Below are 17076 nucleotides of genomic sequence, written 5' to 3'. Positions count from 1 at the left end.
TAAATCCTTAAGTATTTCTGGGAATTAAAGCCCTATGATTTGTCTCTAGTCTTGTACAAATGACAACCAAAACAAATAAAGATTATATATTGTTTGCAGTAACAAATTAGTTATTTGCTTAAGCTACTTTTTATTTATCCATTTCTCACCCCCCAGCTGCTTCCAAGGCCTCTTGAAAGCACATGAAAGACACCACAATTGATTTTTTTTCAGGGCTAGGGGAAAATACCTTACTACATAGACATCTGTTCAAGGTACATACACAAAGTTCAAGCTGTATACATTTTACTTGTAAAAAAATTGAGAGAGACGGCATATAGCACTACAAACAAAGCTGAATCCTCAAAGCGCAATTTGTAAAACAGACATGCTGAATCTGTGCAGGCTACAGAAAAAAGTTTAGAAGAATGTGTGGGTAGTTGTCACAAGTCATTAGCATCCTTCATGGCATTTTATCTCTATTTCTCTTAATAGTGTTCCAGCCACTTTAAATTACCTCAGCTCACACATCACAAGCTGGGTAAGAAGGTACATGGATCAGCTGTTCTCCAGCACTTGATGGGGTGGGAAGCCCTCTGCTAGCATTTCCCTGAGGGATACATGCAGGATGAGACAGCTGGTTTTTCGGCTTTCCCACAGCTGGAAGATGGCATGTTGGTCATACAACCACAGTAATCTGTTATCCCACGATAAATTGCTTTTTCTCCCCTCCAATACACTATTTTCTGTTTTGCCTCTGTGAATTGTTAGCTGATAATGCATGCAGGAAAGCAGGTGTCTTTGATTTTGGGTAGCAGGCCATGTTTAGCACTTTACTAAACTCAGTTACTTGTTATTTCAGGAACAAAAAAACATTTTCCAAGATTTCATAAGACGCTGACATCGACCTTTCGAAATTACTTACCTCACCCTCTCCTTTGGCAGCCAAGTAATTCATTTCTGGTACATCAACAAGTTTGATGATACTGCATGGCATGGGTGCTCCAACATGACCTATTAAATGGAGTAACACTTCAGTAGCTTGAACTGCTTTTTAGTCATGTTCTTGAAGTAATAAGTTGATTACATGCTAAAGTAAAAAAGACAGCAAACTGATTTCTGGTAATGTTCTGCACCAAAACCAGTACAGTAATAGCTTAAATTTCCTTGGAAAGAAGCATTACATTCTCAGATATCACTAGAATGTTACAAGCCAAACCATGTACTCAGGTTTGCTCACTCTACAGGATCCTCACTCTACAGACACATTTAAGTAGCAAAAGTTCCAGTATAGTTTCAAATACCAGTACTATATCAGTTAGGGAGCTAGAGATGTAACAGCTGGCAAAAAGGCTGACTGTTTGCTCCAACACCCAAAAATGCCATTTAAGTTTCCAGCACTGTCTATGCACAGCAGATTCCTATTCTGTAAAAATTACAGGGGTCGATACTATGACCTCCTCTCTCTTAAATCCACTTTGACAAACAAGGACAAAGCCTATTGTAAGTTTGGATTACTAATTACTACATTTCTAGTTATTTAGGAGTAGAAACTTCAAGGGATCCATCCAAAACTTTCTTACTTCACTTGAAGAAAAACAGTCTTATGTTTCATAATCAGTGTACTTAAGACTAAATAATGTGATCAGGGACCTCTACAGCATCCTGAAATGTAACAGGCAGGCAGATCATGAAACAGTGTACCTGCTGTCCAGTCACCAGGAACTGACAGGGAACATCCCGCTGTGCATTCAGTCTGTCCATAACCCTCATAGAACTAGGACATGAATCAAAAGACTTTTTAAAATTTGAACTTTTCAACATACATTTTCTTAAATAAAAATAAATTAATATTTTGCCTCCTTTTCTAGTTGTTTAAATTTGAGTTTAGCAAAATCCCCAGCATCTTCTAAAAAGAATATCACTAGAATTTTACCATAATACACAATTTTAAGTGCTAATAGTCCACCTTCAGCTCCAATATTTACTCAAAGTTTCATTCAATTTCACATGCTGTATGACACCTGTACAGATCAAAACAGAAAGCAACAGAGAGAGCAAGACAAAGAAACTAAGAACCTTGTCACTACTAATTACTTCGTTCACATATATTAAGGACAGGTTTGCCCAAGACAGCTAGGAATGGAATCCCTATACCCCATTACAGCTCTGCAATTATTATATACAAGACAGGTTTCCCTTTTCTGTGCAGAATGCACTGCTACACCAGCACGCTTCTGAAGAACTTCAACAAGTCACAGAGGCTTCACATTTCAGAGTGTTTTCATGCTTTCTATCCTTGAAATTCATTTCAACACATCTGTTCATCCTGTGCCATTATTATTCAGATTTTGCCACAAAAAGCATATACTTTGAAGAAGCTCTGAAGACAAATGCAATGTGTGCAATCTGATTCTCCCCAGTCTCCAAAGCAACAACACTACAATATCATCACATTGATCAGATTCTCTACAGTAGTTATGAATACTTCTGGAAGCAAGACAAGTCCCAGAAACTTAGTCCAAGAACATTAATTATTGCTTACAGCAGCAACTCACCTGACAGCCAAGAGCTGCTCTCAGGAAGGTCAGTACACTTGCAGACACAGGGGCTGCTCCTGTGATCATGAGCCTTACTTTTCCTCCCAAACTTGCCTACAACAGACACAAGATACTGTGGACACCAAAAGCATTTTAGAGAAGTTTCTAGAGTCTTTTTCCATCCCACCCTCAGCCACTGTTCACCTACAGTGCCACCCACAAATGTCAGAGATTGAAGTTAAATCTCCTGTTGCAAGCTGTCTCTCTTGCAGTTTTTAAGTCTGATTAGTGGCTGCAAGAAACAGTATTTCAAACATACAGTACCTACAAACACTATGCTTTAGTGCAACTGCAATGCACACTTGGCCAAAAGTCTAAAAGAGCTTAAGTCATGGCCTTACAGCAATGACTATTTTTAACTGCCTTCTATCAGCTTCTCATACATCCTGACTGCTATAAAAAGGAGATACAGGGGCAAGTTGTACAACCAAGGTTAGGGCTGTAGCAAGTGAGCGCCAGATATAATAGCCAGCATAACTTACTAGTGACCCACAGCAAGGAGATGGGGGGGTGGGGGCTACAGGTGGCACTGAGTCACATTCAGCATTCTTCCTTCAGAAGGACAGTGTTTGCTTTCAAAGTGGTAAGAGACAAGCACTCAACTGCTTCAGAGAAATGACCCTAATACAGTTAGCTGATATTATTAGAGCAAATGGAATTGAAAAATCAAGTTGGAAATAAGGCAGTTTTGGTTTTTATTCTGAGTAGCCAGGTAGTCTTTAATCAGCGATGAAAGCCATACCAGATTGTAACCGTTCATATGAAATTTAGCAATTGCAGTCTGATGCCCATAAACTAGTAAGCAGATAGGATATATAATGATGCTTCAGACTTCCAATATTGAAAACACACATCAAACTGCTGTTCTGTAACACAGTAAGCATATTTGGAGCCCTGCTCTCAAAATAATAATGAACAAACAAATAACATAATAAAGAAGTTCCAATATCCACCATACAAAGCTTCAGAGGTTTTCAAGCATACCTGTATTTTGCGGAAGATGACTTTATCCCAGAAACTGTTGTTTCTAACTATACCACTTCTGAGTTCTGCTTCTTTCCTCTTGGAAGCAAAATCCAGCATCCACCTCTTTAATGAAGTATTTGCCTGTGCAAAAATCTATTAAGAAAAATGATCTGTGGTTAGAAGCCTCACAGACTGCCATTTCCTTTCTTACAGAAGCATGCATAGTGACAGTGAAAACCAAATAAATTAAACCACCTTTATTGGTAAGCATCTTAATTCTGGTAAGAAATACTTGTGGATTTTGATTTTGGTCTTTTAACCTCAGTTCAAGAGATGTTCACCAAAATTACCACTTAACTAATGCTTGTTTCCCATCCAACTGGGTGATGCTTTTTCAATGTATAGTTTCTTCATTCAAATGTATGAATAAAAGTGAATGTTTTAATTTTCTACACCAGTTTGATCAAAAGCTGCATTAAGTATAATCCTTAGCATAATCTAGAGAGCACACCATCATTACATGTAATGTCACACAGGGTTTTCTGAGGAAATGCATGTCCCTTCAGAAATACCAGAGAGATCTGTCTTGTATATATAAATTTGCTTTTTAGATCACTTTTCAAAGGCTCCTTCTGGTTGGTCTCAGCAAGTCAGAGCAGACTCAACAGCAGATCACAGATTAGTATATTCACTTGGGAAGAGACAGACCCAGCAGCTTACCAGCGTGCATATGCAAAAGGATGATTTAAAATCTTAAGTTCAAGAAACAATCTACTTCTGAATTCCCATCTCAGATGACCCTGAACATGCAAGCAGCAAGTGCAGGAGAGGCTGGGGCTGCTGACACTCCCTCTCCCCAGCACTCCAGACTGGTTGGCTTGCAATTCCCTCTGCTAGAACATGCTGGCTGCTGTGTAGGAAACTTGTATGTGTCCATGCAAACATAAGCAAACACCTGACCTTGGTTTGCAAATTCCACTCCATGAGTCAGATGCTAAAATCGTGGCATGCAGATGTTAAGCCTCATGTCCACATTGTAGACTGGACTTAAATAACTCACTCAGAGCAAAACAGTAAGTCAATCAAGCTAGAGAGAAACAGGGTTTTCAACCCTAGTATTTGCACTTTCAGGTCCCTTTTAGAAAGAGATACACCAATTTGTTAGCATGCCAATTTAACATACCAGGGCATAACAGTTTCTCCTACCTTGTCAGCACAGACTTCATGAAGTCTCTTAAAACCTTGCACATGTCTGAATTAATGCCTATGGACTTACCTTGTCAAACATTCTGTTCAACAGTCTTGGTACTACAGGAAATACAGTTGGCTGCAGCGTTTTTAGGTCATCCATAAGTAGTCTGATATCCCCTTGGAAGAAGCCTATCCGAGCTCCGTGGCACAGAATCACACACTGTTAGGGAAAAAAAAAAGTTTAAAACGTCTGAAAACACAGCATGTATAATGTGTTCTAGCTATATGTGTATGACAATCCCATGCAGAGTGGACAGTGCGTTATCCACCTTAAATCCTCTCAGCTTCTGGACAAGTTCTGCAGCATTCTCAGACTACGGGTTGGGGCTGAAAAGACCAAGTATCAAGACATGCCTGGTGTCCACACTGTCCACACAGGGCAAGCAAGGATTTTGACAGAATGAGATACAGCATGAAAGCCCCTATTCAAAAAGGGGCAGTTGGTCAAATAAGGCAATGTTAGGAACTCAGAGGTAGCAAGAGACTGAAAACCAGAACTTTCCTATTTTAAATAGTTATCAGGCTTTTTAAAAAATACTAGAACTTGGTTCCCTGCTATACACTAAAAAAGTCAGTACATGCTATGTACTGGTCCAGCAGGGAATTCTGCCTTGTCTTACTTGATTTTCATTCTCTTGCACTCTGGCTTTCTTTCCTGTTTTGTAGGACTGATGCAAGCAGATTTGTTGTTAAGTGATCAAGATGTTCTTTGGAAGATTCTAGCAGAGCCACCTATTATTTTTTGCATCATTTCAGACCTACACCAAGGAAGGCAGACTTTATCCTGTTGTGTTCTATAGTTTCTATGTTAAAGTCTAGAAGCACCATCCCCCACACCTATACAACCCTCTTCTTCCTTTTTTGTTTGGGAGGTTTATTTATTCTTTTTACTAACATCCCTACTCTTCTTGCATTTCTCTATTCCTATTAGTTTTTATTTCTTCTGCTTCCTCCATCTAGTAACACCCACCTCCTAAAGAAGATGCATCAAAATGCATCAGTCCAGATGGAGTGAGCAGCAACCGCCTTTGCTAGGCAGGAACACGTTTGTCCTGTCAAGTTCACTGACCATCTGGCTTCCTTAGGAAGCCAAAAATCAACAAACAAACTTTACAACAGGAGCAGCCTCTAAAGGCTGCTTCTCACAGAGACCATGTTCATATCCACCCAAAACAGTAACAAATATTTTCTCCTTTCTACCAAAAGTGTGCTTGCTTACTCTCCTTATAAATATACAGGTAAACACCTACTTTGTAAAGACCTCAAACAGCAGAGGACTACTGAGATACAAACACTTCCTTCTCATTTTACCCTTTATAACACAAGTTCCTATCCTGTTTCTACTTCATGATGAAGAACAGAGCTGTTACCAACAGAGCTTGTACCTTCTGGTGCAAGGCAGGCATCAGTAAGACAGACATTGAAGTCTAACTGGCATCCAGGTCACCAGGACTGAAAAAAGAAGAGCACTGAAACCCTATTCCTACATTTATACAGTCCTAAAATTACATTTGGTCCTTTGAAGGCAACTGCGAGGCTGTTGTGGCCCCCAGTAAAAATGAGTTTGACAGCCCTGCCCTAAGGGGACCTGTACACCTCAGTTAGGCTCTATTCCCAATCTTCATAATATACATGTATACAGATGTATATGCACATACACACTTTACATGTATATAGACACTTTTTTGGTAGAAAGCTTTCCTAACTCAAATCAGAGGACAATTTCTAGCTCTGCCTTTTCACACTTACATAGAGGCTGTTTGTTTCCCTACATAATTAGAATGTGACTACCTTCAACATACTTATTGAAGTTGAATTAACACCTCTCCGTTAGGTGAGTTTGTAAATATGTATGGTAATTAAACACCTGTGCCCTTACTGTATATAAGGTTGAGGAGATTGCAGCCTTTCAATAATGCACATCACCCAACTATGGGCTCAGAGTCCTTATTAAGACTGCCAGTATTCAGACAACTTGAGCCCCCTCATCCTCAAAAATGAAGCCCCAGGTTTTGCTATATGGTAAAAGAAGCTATCCAAAAGACCTTCAAAGTTTGTCATTAAATGGCATTAAAAGCCATTCTCATTTCCTCGAAGAGGACTCAATTGAAACAAAATCCCTCTCTTTTTACTGAAGTTTCTTGGAAGCAATGGTAAGTTTAATCAATTTAAAACTAGTGCTGTGTAAGCAAACAGGATGCCACATTACAAAATAAGTTTTTAAAGTTTGCAGACTAAAGAATGGCATGGATTTTCAACAGTGCACTGATTACATTAAAGGGAATTTCTAGGCAGTGTACGTGCACTAAGAGATTGTCTCATGTTCTAGCAAACCAGTTTCTTATTAACTCCAGCTCTGAGGTTCATGACATTAAAACCAGTTGTCTAGTACTCATTAAATATTGTTTATGGGTTGTTTTCCTCAACCTTACACCTCAAGCTTTCATAGACATGTGCAAGAGTCAAAAAGGAACAGCGTGTTACCACTGGGATTCAAGACACATACGTTCTGTAAGAAAAGCAAACTTCTCAATAGTTCAGTACAATGGATGCTTACCTCAACGATTCTCTCAAACATATGAGCCAAGGGCAGGAATGATATCAGAACGTCATCAGAGCTAGGACTAAATGTTTTCTGAAAGTGTCAGTAAAATAAAGTTTAATTCTCATTGATTCTCTATTTTGCTTAAGTTAAACACAACAATGAAATACAGCATCTAAACTCTAGAGCACAGCGCTTGCTTCAAATTTTGTTTGTAATGAAGCTGCACTGTCTTCCTTTCATTAAAAACATCACAGCAATGACTTCTAGCATGAGTAAACACACATTGCAGAAGCGGTAAACTTTTAGAATTGAGTATAGTGACCAGATTGTTACAACTTCTTACGACAAATTCTGAGAGAAACCACAAAAAGTTCCATTACAGACATTGGGAGAGAGGGGGAACAAAAAAGTTAAAGTAGTATGCCTTCAGGGTTTAAAGAAATACACACTTTCATCTTAGATCAGAAAATTTGCTTATGTAATTTACTGTAAGGTTGATATCAGAAGTACCTTACATGATCTAATTGTGAGACTACTTGCTTAATTTAAAAACAATTCTATATGCAGAGTACTTGGCAAAATAAGTATAACTGTACTTTTAATTACATCTGTATGTGTTAGAACTGTCTTCTTGCCTAACCTGCAGATAAATTGTAGTAGTCTACTGTAAACTAAATGTTAACACGGTATTAAATAAAAACAGAGTTACACTTCTTGCTCATTTATGCAAGGGCTCTGATTATTTTGGGGTGTTAAAATAAATTGTAGCTTCTCCCATCCCTAGTGGAAAAGGTTAGCCTCTGCACAAACCCTCTGATACAGAGCTTGCACTAACAACAAACACTATAAAGCCCACGGCAGGACATCATGTAGATCCACTTCAAGATCTTTATAATATTTTGCTTGGATCAGACCGAACTGTAAATCTGCCAGGTTCTTGATCCTGAGAGAAGAAACCGCTAACACAGACTTCTGACCTAGCATGGGCAGAGTGCCATCAAGTTACATTTTCACCTGGACCTTACTAAAAGTTACAACCAAAGTTAATGATATTTCAATGTTGGTTTTACTCCTGAGATTCTTCCCTTCATGCAAATCCACAACATTAACCTTTGTAGTTTACCTCTGTAGTTTTCATAAAAGCTGAAGCGTTGCTGACTATGTTTTCATGAGTGATCATAGCTCCTTTGGGATTCCCTAATGAAAAAAGCACATCAGGATGCAACAGTGAATTTTTTAGATCCCTTACGTTACCAAGCAGTGGTAAAACTAATAGCATTTCAATCAGTCCCTTTTCTGATATTAATAATCTTTATTTGTATATCAATTAAACAAGGGCAGAGAACTTGGTAACACACTTTCAAGAACAGTTGGTAACAGTTCTAAGCAGTAAGTTTGTGTTGAAGTCCTCAAATTCCATAAGGAGAGCAAACCCTTAAGAAATTGTCATGTTTCTTGAATAAACTTCTCATTCAAAAGTCAACACTTTTGTGAAGATGCAGCTATCAAACCTAGACTAATTTTGTTCTCACATCTGCTTTAAAAGCATAGCTTGTCACTGTACTCTTCCCTTTTGCTCCCTGCCAGCATTGGCTATTAACTCACAAGTGTCAAGCAGGTGATATCTAGACAGGAGCCTTTCTGGTTTGGTCTGACACCAAGGTTGCATAGAGCTAGGGCACAAGTTTTGCTAATACAGTAAAAAAAAAGACTGCAGAAGAAATGGAAGTTTGAAGTCTGATGCAGAGTCCTATTATAATTGAAATACAGGTTCAGTACTTATTTCCAAGTCCAAAAATGTAACACCTCCACACTCCAATGCTGCAAATCTGTATTTATCAATGGAAAAAAAAGTATCAAAGGGAGCCTTACCATAAAACTTCCCCACCTACTATTTGCCAAAAAGATGCAGCAACAGGGGACAGTCTTGAAAAAAAAAAGGAGGGCTTTTGAATTAGTTTTGTACATACATGATAATAAGTTCTGCATAATGTAATGAGCTGTACCTGTTGTTCCACTGGTGAAACAGATGATTGCTAGATCTTCTGGCTTTGGAGGCTATGAGAGTTAAGAAAGGATTAGTATGGTTAATATAGGAAAGAAAAATATTTTCTTGGACAAAACACTGAAATACTAGTGTTACTTTTGAGCTACGGGGGATAGGGAGATTTGCTAGCTTGATCTACAGAATGCTATCCAGCTTCAGATAAAGTAACTTAAACTAATTTCATACTTACCATAGGTTTTTGCCTGTGTGCTCTTCCCAGCTCCTACAGAAAAGCGAGAAAGGTGAGACAGACAGTTTAGACACGAGCATGTAACCTTTTCTGCTTTAAATTTACTAGATAAGCATTACCAAACACCATAATATTCCATTAGACTGTCTGTTAAGGAATTTTAACTTATAAAAGGATTACAAAGGCTTTAAAGCAGGGGTGTCAAACTCATTTTCCCTGAGGGCCACATCAGCCTTCAAAGGGCCAAATGTAATTTCAGGACTGTATAAATGTAGGATGTGGCCCCCGGTGAAAATGAGTTGGGCACCCCTGCTTTAAAAGATGTTTTAAAGATGTATACAATAACTACCATGCCCTGCAAATACAAAAGTGATAACTAATCTAAAACTTGGTTGTTTTTTTTTTTTCCAGTTAGCAAAGCAGAAGTCACTCACTAGAGAAGCTGAAGGTTAAGCAGCGTTACAAGAAGCCACAGCAGGCAATCAATCCTATACCTCATGCAGAAGATCTGTGCCACTGACAAGCACTGGACAGATGAAGCAAGATTCATTTCAGTGAGCACCTTGCAGCAACATCACTCCTTGTGAGAAGGAAGACAGTTTCCCCGTGAAGGGACACTGGTGGTGTGTACTCTTTTTATATTGAAGATCAGAGAGCACAAGAGTCTCTCCTGCAGAACCTCTTCTCTTCCCTCTGCCTCCTTATAGTTATTCAGGCCTGACCATTAATGATGCCATCGGTCTTTAGGCAGAAACAAATGGATACCATTAAGATCTTTTTATCATCAAGGATATATTGATCAAGAGGACTTGAAAGCTGATGTTCAATATCTATGAGTTTTAAAGTTTCAAATCAAGACTTACTGCTGTCATGCCTATTTAAGACTACAACCAATACTAGCTTTAGGACTTAACAAAAGGTCCATTTTAATTTGCTTAAGTATAGCTTTGGAAGCACCCTTTGAGGGCAGACACATCAACTTCACCATTGCCTTTATGTTCCAAGTACACAACAATAGCACTATGCATTCCTTTCCTAGCCCTAGACTTCCTTTAGAATGATGTTCCTCTGATTATCCAAAGAGGCTTAAGAGAAAAGGAATGTCTGGAAACACAGTTAACATTTCCCTACCTGTAAATTTTCCCTTTCGAATCAGTGCCATCATGCAAAAATCTGCCACTATTACAATGCAGCTGTCTGCTCAAAACAATAGCATCTGCATTTCAAGCACCACCAGCAGTTCAATACTTCCTTACACCCTGTTTGGAGGAAGATCTGGTATTTACTGAATATACAGTTAAGATCTCCACACACTTCTTTTGATCTCCTAGAACAGAACTCAAATTATCTCTTCCTACCAGAAGAGCCATTTATTCACAGCTACTGAGGTCTAAGTAATGACAGCATACATACAGATTAGACATCAGAAATCAAGCTTATGTATTCTGGGAGATACACAGAGGAACTGGTCACATAACCTATGAAGCACTGCTGAACAATAAGCTTAAGCCAGAAATCCAGAAAACAAGTACTTAAAGCTAGAAACAGTCATTCTATTCTAATCTAAGTTCCTAAATACTTCATAGTTGCCTTCCAGGAGACAATAAAAGCCCCTACCTCAAAAAAAAAAAAAAGTGACAAATCTATTCCTTCTCATTGAAACACTATTAGAAATATTTAAATTCGCTTGACTTCTGAGATTTAGACAAGAGGTTCTTGGAACATCTATTGCTGCATATCCAAACATCAACTGATTAAATAAGAGCTACAAAGTACTACTGCAAGTCACTACTTAAACATCTAAACTTCTAACTTAAAGATAACATTCACCCTTGGTTTTGTTTTTCTGTAGCTAGTACATCCAGTGGAAAGCATCTTCCCATGCCAAGAGCTGGAGGTCAGCTCAAGGAAAGAAGCTGATTTTAGTGTACCAACTTGCAGTTGGGCCAATCCAGGTTTAACCCAAGCCTTATGCCAGTGAGCTACAGCACTGTCTAAGTCACTTACTCTGCATAATGTTTTTAGCCCCATTTTGACCTGGCAGTTTTGCTGAGGCTAGTTAGCTACCATACAGTTAATCACCTTTTAAAAGATACGCTGGCATTTTTGTATCTTTACCAGAAGGTGGCCCTGTTAACACAGAAGTTCAGACTACTGTGAAAGCAAGTTCAGTGAAATGAAGTATTTCACACCAGTGAAATACCTGCAGAATCCTGACACCTGCAGAAGACAAGCACACTGATTTAGAGACACTTGAGTCCTAGTGAGCCAAGCCTTCACCAGAACTCCAGCTGGAACCAGGCTAAACCCGGTTCCATGATCTCACAGTAAAGATGTACTTTATGCAATCTGATCCTGGGACAGAGTTCTCCAAATAATGAGTGAAGTTATGAAATAAACTTGCATAAGAGATCTATGCAGACAAAATAACTACAAGTAAAACCCAGACTTGAACATTACGTGGCTAAGAAAAATGGTTTATTCCAAAACCTGGAAGTCTCATTGCCCTACATTACCATAAGCCTTACCCTGGAACAGTTGACTGCCATTTTCCTCCTCCACCAGGAAACATTTTGTACATTCATTGTACAGGGGGAAGATGCCATTTTTCAGAAGATCAAACCCTACACAGGCTCTTTTTGAAATAAGTATTTCTGAAGTATAGTCACAATATATAATTAGCACGTTACTGCTTCACATGAGCAAGCCTTAACACTCAGATCTGATGTTCAGTCTGGACTATGTTAACAAGCTTTTGTTCTGTCATCTTGGCATATACACTTTTACATTTTGAACATTGTGAAATACTATTAGTAAGTTGTTTTCTGTTTGTTTTTGTGGTTTCTTTTTTAATATATATTTTTAGTATTTTTGTGTAAACTTCAGTCCAGGAGATAGTTAAGTATTTTGAAACTAATCCACCACATTTTGTTCGCAGTCCTAAAGTCTGTTCAACAGATGCTGTTCTCCTCACCTACAAGTAAATGGGATGAAACCAGTACAGGAGGCTGAGTGTGCTTACCTCTAGTTCTCTCATGCTGAAGATTTCTACTCCACACTTCTTGCCACGTTCCACAAGATCCTTGCTAAAGGACTCCATGATGATAATGGTGTTGAGTATGGGAGTTTCCCCCTTTTCCACATTGGTTAGCAGAAGTTTGGCCTTGTCAGGTTTGTCACAGAAAACCAATGACAAGTCAGCTAGTGAAAGAGAATGACATTATCAATACGACAAGCTGAGTTTAGACTAGATCCATACATACTTCTGAACATGGTGATGGATGACTCTTCTGAAGAAGGCTACAGTTCTGCCCTCATTCAGCTCTGCCATCATACATGCAAGTTGCTGAACTTCTGAAAGCATCCTACCTTTGTTCACAATGTACGTAATTGCTTCAGTTCCCAGCGTATCATAGAGCGGCACCACCACCATGGAGAACGCATAGCACCCCTGTTCAATGATAACCCACTGCACAAAAAGAAGAGATGCAAGTCACTACGTGTTTGCTTATTGTAAAAGACCTCCAAGAAAGCTTTCTTGTTAGAATCCAAGTATGAGTCTAATAGGACAGAGCTCATTTGGACAAGTCTTTAAAAAAAAACAAGTGGCAGTTTGTCTCATTTGTTTACTTTAAAGGCAAACTACATTTTTATCTGTGGAAGAAGAAAAAAATGAACTATAAGTAGCTATGGGAAAGAATCCAAACCAATAAAACTCAACTCTGCCCCTAAGAGTAATTTTAAATACTTTTCAAAAACATTTAACATTAACTGTCTCCTTAGTTTACCTATTAACAGAAAGAGACTTGGAGCATAATATTTTGTCTTGGTTTTAAGTTACCAAGGTAGCCAAAGGCTTCAATATTCTATATAACCATGGTATCTGAATCACTGAAGGACTTGCTCATGTCTTGACACACATTATATTTATATACACACAATATTCCTACCTCTACATTATCTGCATCTCATTTAATGGCCAGACATGCAAAATATGCAGTTAAATTGCAAGTCCTTTGGAAAGTCAGTCCCAGAAAGTTTTTCAATATTTATCAAGACTAACCATTCTTCTTTAAAGGAATCTAATCCAAAAACTTCTATTAAAAAAAAAAATTCATCCCTGCAAGCTGCAGTAAGAAGGATTTGCCTGCTAAGAAGTACAATACTCAATAAACACGATGGATACTGTAGTCTTACTGTATGTGATGCAAGCTGACAATGCTTTACAGCAACCCTGATTTCACCCGAAGTACCATCAAGGTAAAATAGTCATACAATTATTTTTCCACATAGCAGCTATTTACTGTAGTTCGTAAACAACTACCTACACCAAAATACATGGGAGCCTCTGGGCACATGGAGAGGCCAGTGGAACTGAAACATTTTAGCTTTTCCCATCAAATGACAGTGACAAAAATTCTGAGACATGATACGTTTGGTCAGTTCCACTTACAGGAACAACATACATTTTAAAAAGCTAACAGAACTTAGGATTCAACAAAGATTACACTAACAGGGTTGTTGGCTTCCCTTCCCCACCCCCAAACTTTGCCACACTTTCCAGTGTTTTTGTAGGACACTGGCCAGTTACCTCACCCCTGTATGATGGCAAGTTTAAGCATCATTCAGCTGGTTATTCCATATAATATCTAATACAGATCATATGTTAAAGTTGCTAAATCTCAGTTTTACGAAGTTTATTATGGGCAAGTTTCCTAAAGTCAGTTCTCTACTAATGGACACAGCCTTAAATGCAGGGATTTTTTTCTGAAAGCAATTACACAATAAGTTACACACCTCCTGTCCAAAAAGACTACTTACAAAACTGGTACAAGGCCAGCTAATAGGTGACTAGACTTTCACGCAGACATTAGACAGTGATAAGTCTGAGCAGGCACACCTATACCAGCCATGAAAGCGTCCACTGAATATTTCTTCCTAGATAGCATCCACTTGTAATGTAACAAGTGGGCAGCTGTATTGCTCTTCAGCAGCCTGAAGTTTAGCAGTTATTTCAATAAGGTGGGGGTCCAAAGAAGCAGACTTCAAAAGCCGCACACAGTGATAAAAGCTTCCTGTTGCAGTCTCCAATGACTCTTGCACATCATCATTCTCAATACAACAACCAGCATCTTTATTTTCTGGACTAGCAAGACACTTTTCTTCCATTTTAGCTTCTAAAAGTAAGAGTATTTAAATACTAATATCAATATATATATATATTAATATATATATAAATTATATAATATAATTTAAATACTAATATCAATACTAATACTAATATCAAACCTTGACACTTGAGTTCTCTCTCAAAACCCCAGCAAGTAAACAGTACTGAATATAGACAGCAGTCTGAAAGGTTCAATTTGTTTTCTGACATAGCTCTGATCTTCTATTAAGGGACAGTGTTTTTCACTGTCAAGTTTCCTCAGTCCAGAACACAACTTTCCTTCCTTGCACAAGAGATCATCTGGTTTCCAGTTACTCAAAGAGAAAGTAATGTTTTTATTAATATTTTGTTTTGTTTTGTTTTTTTTTTTTTAGTGAACACTGAATCAGGGAACATGCTAGGATTTTCCCCATTGGGGGATTTCCCCAGCAGTCATTCCCTGAACTGAGAGATGTGACTCATTTCTCACAAAAAGACCTTCACATAAACTCCTGTCTGGATTAAAGATTATGTTGGGGATGTCACAACACCCATTCAGTAGGTTTCAACAGGGAAAACCCCGTATTTGAAACTGATGGTTTAAACAAGTCTCTCCAGCTCATTCCTGATCCAACTCAAATCCTGCTGGAGCAATGCAACTCAAGCACATTTTATCTCTTTGATCCAAGAGCAGACCACACAACCATGGCCTCCTTCAGAAATCCACTGACCAAGCAGTCAAAGACTTTGCATCTGAAGGAACAGTTCAAACTGGTATAATATTAACATCTGGCTCCCTTTTTTACTTCCAGTTCACAATGTTATAAGCACAGGAGACTGAAGGATCTGTAACATAATATGATTTAACAGCTTCCTAGCTGGAGACATCCCAGCCTTTCTTATTGCAGAAATAGAACCCTTGCTTTTAGAACCAGAATTCCAGCAGGAAAATACAAGCAGCAAACTACTGCAGATGTAAGAATCTGGAAAAAGTGTTTTTCTTCATTGTACACAACACTAGAGTTAGCGCTTTTTTTGTGGTGTGGGTTGGGGGAGGAGGAAGGGAATCAAGGTCATTTGTCACACAGCTTGCATTTTAATGACAGCAGGGAAGGCTGTGTGACAAATTGAAATCAGAAGAGATCAAACAGCAAGCTGTTGTCCAGCATGACTGAGACACTGATACAACTTCTAACCCTGTCAACACCGTAGATGGCTCTAGATAACAGCATCCACCTTGGAGGGTTTAATCGAAAGGGACAGCATATTTTTGACAAAACTTGAGAACCAGCCTCCTGTCTTCATATAGGTTTGGATTGAACTAGCTTAATGTAGCAAGTAACAGCTCAAGCTACTAAGCACATAAAGACGTTAGAAAAATTAACTCCTAGTAAATACATTTAATAGACAAGTCTAAAGAATAAATATTTACTGAATATTTCATAATATTTTTAGAAAGAGCAATCTAGAATGACTTCTAGGTTAAAATGGATAGACACTAGCTAATCAATATAAATATCCTAATAGTTGTCTCAGGTTCATAACATCACTTTGCTTTGTCAGGTGATTTTCTTTAATTATGTCACTTTATTTAGTCTTTTTGCCACTTTATTAAACTGCAATTAATTTTCAATTTTTGCCTTAATCTGCAGTTTTCCCTCCCAGAATCTTGTGCACAGGGCCTCTGGCAGACTGTCCTGATTTTGTTAAAACACAAGTTTCTCTTTTAGTCAATTTGCCTGTCAGCTAAAGCCTTCATATTAGCTGCATTTTCCTGGAGAACCAGATACATGTTTTCGTAAACCTAGCAATGGAATGCAAACTTATTGATAAGCACGGATGGACATCTCGCAAGAGGGGCAACGAGAAACCGGTGACCAAGAAAATGACCAACTGTGTATAACATTCCATTCATGTGAATACTTCATATAAAAGTGGGAGATCACGAGGATCTCATCCCTTTTTTGTCTCTTTTTTCTCATGGCTGACATTTGGAGAGGACCTTGCTAGCTGTCCCTGCGAACTGAGGCCTAGTGAGAGACTGAATCCAGCTCCAGTTGGCTGTAGAGTCTAATCCAGGACTTTGGGTGCTGGCTCTGCAGTTGCTGAGGCTTTCAAGATTGGTTTTGTATATTTTGTATTATTTTCTCTCTTCTTATTAGTAGCATTAGTAAAACATCTTTAGTTTTTCCAACTCTCTTCTCTCTGTCCTTCTTTCCCTCCCGATCACCTGTCCTTAGTGGGAAAGGGGGAGAGGAAGGGGCAAAAGGAAGTGGGGGGAGAGGAGATTAACAATACATCTGCCAGGGTTTGATTGTCACCCCGCAATCTAAACCCTCGACACAGACA

General features: G+C 38.6%; 1 protein-coding gene across 3 annotated transcripts in view; it reads right to left on the bottom strand.

Moving 5' to 3' along the window:
- ACSL1 (acyl-CoA synthetase long chain family member 1) overlaps positions 1 to 17076 on the bottom strand; it is a 41475-nt gene that overhangs the window by 5494 nt on the left and 18905 nt on the right. For all 3 annotated transcript variants that reach the window (XM_065836091.2, XM_065836092.2, XM_065836093.2), the window contains 11 exons: positions 12948 to 13047; positions 12601 to 12779; positions 9579 to 9611; positions 9348 to 9399; positions 8465 to 8538; positions 7354 to 7431; positions 4822 to 4956; positions 3564 to 3698; positions 2538 to 2633; positions 1684 to 1756; positions 905 to 993 (listed from right to left, as the gene is read on the bottom strand). In XM_065836091.2, coding sequence (XP_065692163.1) covers positions 905 to 993; positions 1684 to 1756; positions 2538 to 2633; positions 3564 to 3698; positions 4822 to 4956; positions 7354 to 7431; positions 8465 to 8538; positions 9348 to 9399; positions 9579 to 9611; positions 12601 to 12779; positions 12948 to 13047 — 1044 coding nt within the window. The remainder of the gene's footprint in view (positions 1 to 904; positions 994 to 1683; positions 1757 to 2537; positions 2634 to 3563; positions 3699 to 4821; positions 4957 to 7353; positions 7432 to 8464; positions 8539 to 9347; positions 9400 to 9578; positions 9612 to 12600; positions 12780 to 12947; positions 13048 to 17076) is intronic.

The sequence above is a fragment of the Patagioenas fasciata genome, chromosome 4 (genome assembly GCF_037038585.1).
Source record: "Patagioenas fasciata isolate bPatFas1 chromosome 4, bPatFas1.hap1, whole genome shotgun sequence".
Lineage (NCBI taxonomy): Eukaryota > Metazoa > Chordata > Aves > Columbiformes > Columbidae > Patagioenas > Patagioenas fasciata.
Note: the sequence above shows the minus strand (reverse complement) of the source record. Positions and strands in the feature narration are given on the sequence as shown.